The sequence below is a fragment of the Podarcis melisellensis genome (genome assembly GCF_964234715.1).
Source record: "Podarcis melisellensis genome assembly, chromosome: 6".
NCBI classification, from domain to species: domain Eukaryota; kingdom Metazoa; phylum Chordata; class Lepidosauria; order Squamata; family Lacertidae; genus Podarcis; species Podarcis melisellensis.
The window spans coordinates 8784174-8788067 of NC_138538.1; the positions used below are offsets into that span (position 1 = coordinate 8784174).

Genomic DNA, 3894 nt, shown 5'->3' on the forward strand with positions numbered 1-3894 from the left:
CAGGAAACCTTCCAGGGTGCCTCTTAGCTTTGTTCAGTAGGCTACATTCTAAGGGCACACCTTTCTATTCTCCATTCAGGGAAGAGTGAGTCACAACCAGATATTTCAAAAACACTCAAGGATGTGAACCAGGGCCAATAAGAGGCATGGCTACGGGGAGACCTGAGGACCAGGCAAAGGCTTGGAGGGCCATATTTGGCTCCCTGGCCAGATGTTCACCCTGCATGACAGTCAACGTCTGAAATTTATCAAACGCCAACGTTGTCCCCTTGTTCTCTGAACACAGCTACAAAATAGACCCTTAACCAAACCAGTTTTGAAGCCAGCATAGTAAGACCCCTTCCTTTGACTGCAATAGATGAGGAAGTCATTACAAAACACCTGTCCTCTCGGTCCCCACCTAGACTGCAGTAAAAGGGCTTAGGAAGTGTGGTACCTTTGCCACAGGAAACAACTACAAATCCAGGATGCGGCAGCTAGACTGGTGACTGGGAGTGGCCACCAGGACCATATAACACTGGCCCTGAAAGAACTACATTGACTCCCAGTATGTTTCCAAGCCCAATTCAAAGTGTTGGTGCTGACCTCTAAAGCCCTAAACAGCTTTGGCCCTGCCTCCTCTCCCATCATTCAGCCCAGACACTGAGGTCCAGCTCCGAGGGTCTTCTGGTGGTTCCTTCACTGTGAGAAGTGAAGTTACAGGGAACTAAGCAGAGGGCCTTTTCAGTAGTGGCACACACCTTGTGGAATACCCTCCCATAGATATCAAGGAGATAAATACCTATACAACTTTTAGAAGACATCTGAAGACAGCTCTCTGTTGGGAGGTTTTAAATGTTTGATGCTTTATTATGTTTTTGTGGGGGGGGGGGAAAGCTGCCCAGAGTTGTTGTTGTTGTGATTGTTGTTAGGATATTGACAAGCTGGAATGTGTGCAAAGGAGAGCAACCAAAATGATTAAGGATTTGAAAACCAAGCCTTATGAGGAATGTTTGAGAGAGTTGGCTATGTTTAGCTTGGATAAGAGAAGACAGAGATTAAAGCCATCTTCAAACACCAGAAGGGCTGTCACATGGAAGAGAGAGTAAGTTTGTTTTCTCCTGCTCTGGAGGGAAGGATTCGAACCAATGGCTTCAAGTTACAAGACGGAGATTCTGACTAAATATCAGGAAGGACTTTCTGACAGTAAGAACTGCTGGACAGTGGAAGGATCTCACTCAGGAGGTTATGGACTTTCCTTCCTTGGAGGTTTTTAAGCAGAGAAGCTGGGTGGCCATCTGTCATGGATGCTTTAGTGAGATTCCTGCATTGCAATGGGTTGGACTGGATGACTCTTGGGGTCCCAATTCCACTGTTCTGTTATTCATATTCCTATACTAGTTTACCTAAAAAGAGATCATGGGTTCACTGACCAGGCCAGTAAAATGCTACCTGGGTTTGTCATTCTAATTAAGCTGTAGGGTATTTAAAGAAATACAGTAAAAAAAAAAAAAAGCTCAGGAAAGCTCTTGGCTGCAGGTCGCAATTCTCCACCGAGACAGGGTGGTCCCTGCTTAGCGCAAGGAAGGCGAGTCTTCAGTTTCTGGGATGCGGCTAAATGGCACTCCTCCTTGACCAGGCACTTTTGCCTTCTCTTTTCCTGAAGATTTTAAAATGCCATTAATTAAGCAGATCGCTCTGATTGGACGGCTGCTGAGTCCCGGCGGGCCCCTCGCTGCCATATAATGGGCAACTTGGGCAATGATTAATATCCCGCCCCCGGTCAGGGCACCGCGCGGTGCCAGCTGGCTCCGGAACGAGCGAGCGCATCCAACAGCACCAGCCTTTCTCTCTGTTAGGAGAGGGACAGCAGAAAGCGCGACCAGCCGCCGCCGCCGCCGCCGCCCCAAGCTAGGCAGAGAAGTGGGGAGGCGAGGCGGAGATAAACACCCCACTCCCGCAGCAACCACCCAAACACTCCGGTTTGGATCCAAGAGGGAATCGGGCGAAGCGAGAGCGCCGCGAAGCCCCCGGCTCCGGATCCCAGACGGCAGCAGGAAGGAGGGGAGCGCGCGTACGGAGCGCAGGAGCGGTGCGCACAGATTACAAAGGCGATCAGCACCCGATCCCGGGAGAAGACCTCAGCACCCAGACGATCCTCGAGTGGGGCACAAAGCCATCCCTGGAAGGGGCGTGCAGGACTCTCCCTGCCCCGAGGTGAGGCACGGAAAAGCGAAGGGGGCGCACGTCTTCTTCGCCCATCCCGGCGCAAGAGCGCACGCCCCGGGGTCCCGTAAGAGGGCCGCGGGGCTCCGAGCGGAGCAAAGCGGGCACCCTCCTGCTCTTCTTCTTCGCGCAAAGGGGCGCACGTAGCTTCCCTCCGGTCCCCGGCCGGCTCGGCGCTGTGGAGAGAGCTCCGACGGGCGGCGCCGCCGATGAGCGTGGCTCCGGGCGCGCAGCTCTTCGCCGGCTCGGCGGAGCTGCCGGAGAAAGCCATGGCCGAACTCAAGTCCTTGGGCGGAGAGTCGTACCTGGCTCTGGCGCAGAGCTACAATCAGACGGCGTTCGCCTACGGCGCCGTGCGAGGCGGCGAGGCCGGGCGCGGGTACCCCGGCGGCGCGGGCGGCCTGGACTTCCATGCCGCGCAGTTGGGGAAGTCGGCGGAGAGCAGCGGCGAGCAGAGCTGCGACGAGGACGACGCCTTCGACGGCGCCAAGGAGGGCAGCCCGGCGTTTGAGCGCGACGGCAAGCTGAAGGCGCCCGGTGCCCTCGGGGGGACCAAGAAGCCCAAGGAGCAGCGCTCGCTGCGCCTCAGCATCAACGCCCGCGAGCGGCGCAGGATGCACGACCTGAACGACGCCCTGGACGGCCTGCGCTCCGTCATCCCTTACGCGCACAGCCCGTCGGTGCGCAAGCTCTCCAAAATCGCCACGCTCCTCCTGGCCAAGAACTACATCCTGATGCAGGCGCAGGCCCTGGAGGAGATGCGGCGCCTCGTGGCCTACCTCAACCAAGGCCAGACGCTCAGCACGCCCATCCCGGCCGCGCTGGCCCCCTTCGGACAGTCGGCCGCCGTCTACCCTTTCACGGGCGCTGCTTTGACCAGCTGCCCCGAGAAATGCACTGCCTTCCCCGGGGCCGCCTCTGGCCTTTGCAAACACTGCAACGAAAAACCTTGATGTAGCCGTTTGACCTTAGAACAAACTCCAAAAAAAACCCCATCTGACTTTCCTTTTCACTCCTTCTTGCCATCAGTTAAGTTGCTTTTTTTTTCTTTCAGCTGCTTTCTTGGTTTCTTTTGCTTTCCATCGTCTCCCCTGTGAAAATAATCCGGATTCTCCTTCCTCACCTCTCCGTGCACACACGCAAACCATGGTTTAATCATTTCACCTTCTTCCCCAAACTCTCTGTAGATTTTTTCCCCCTTTCCTCTGTCAGATCTGTCATGGATTAATTTTGTGCATAACTTTTTATTGCTACTACTATTATTATTATTCTCGTTTTGAGGCTGCCTTAAGCCAGGCTTTGAAATATGTCTCTATACCTAGAGTAAAAGAGAAGGGGAGGTTTTGGAAAGGAAACTGCAGTGAGAGTCTCTCTGGAATGAACCGACTTGTATACAAACTATGCAATGTTTACAGAATGCAAAAGTTACTAAAAATGGAAAATATCCTCCAGATATAATTGGCAGTATCTGTACAATCAAACATTCAAATGACACCTGATCTTGCTTTTCTTTTTTTCATTTTCATTTTGGGTGCCGCTTGTGAAATTCAAGAACGCTTCTTAATGGGTTGGTCAACTTATTTATACACACACATATTTTTAAGCACTGAACCCATTCTTGGACTTTTGACTACAGTCTTTCTATTGTATGCTGTTGCCTGCTCTCTCTCTCTCTCTCTCTCTCTCGCT

General features: G+C 53.0%; 1 protein-coding gene across 1 annotated transcript; it reads left to right on the forward strand.

The window, feature by feature from the left end:
* The first annotated feature begins 1621 nt into the window (after positions 1–1621).
* On the forward strand, positions 1622–3218 carry BHLHE23 (basic helix-loop-helix family member e23). The gene has a single exon (XM_081915332.1). The coding sequence runs from the start codon at positions 2415–2417 to the stop codon at positions 3156–3158; it is 744 nt and encodes a 247-aa protein (XP_081771458.1). The 5' UTR covers positions 1622–2414; the 3' UTR covers positions 3159–3218.
* The last annotated feature ends 676 nt before the right edge of the window (positions 3219–3894 follow it).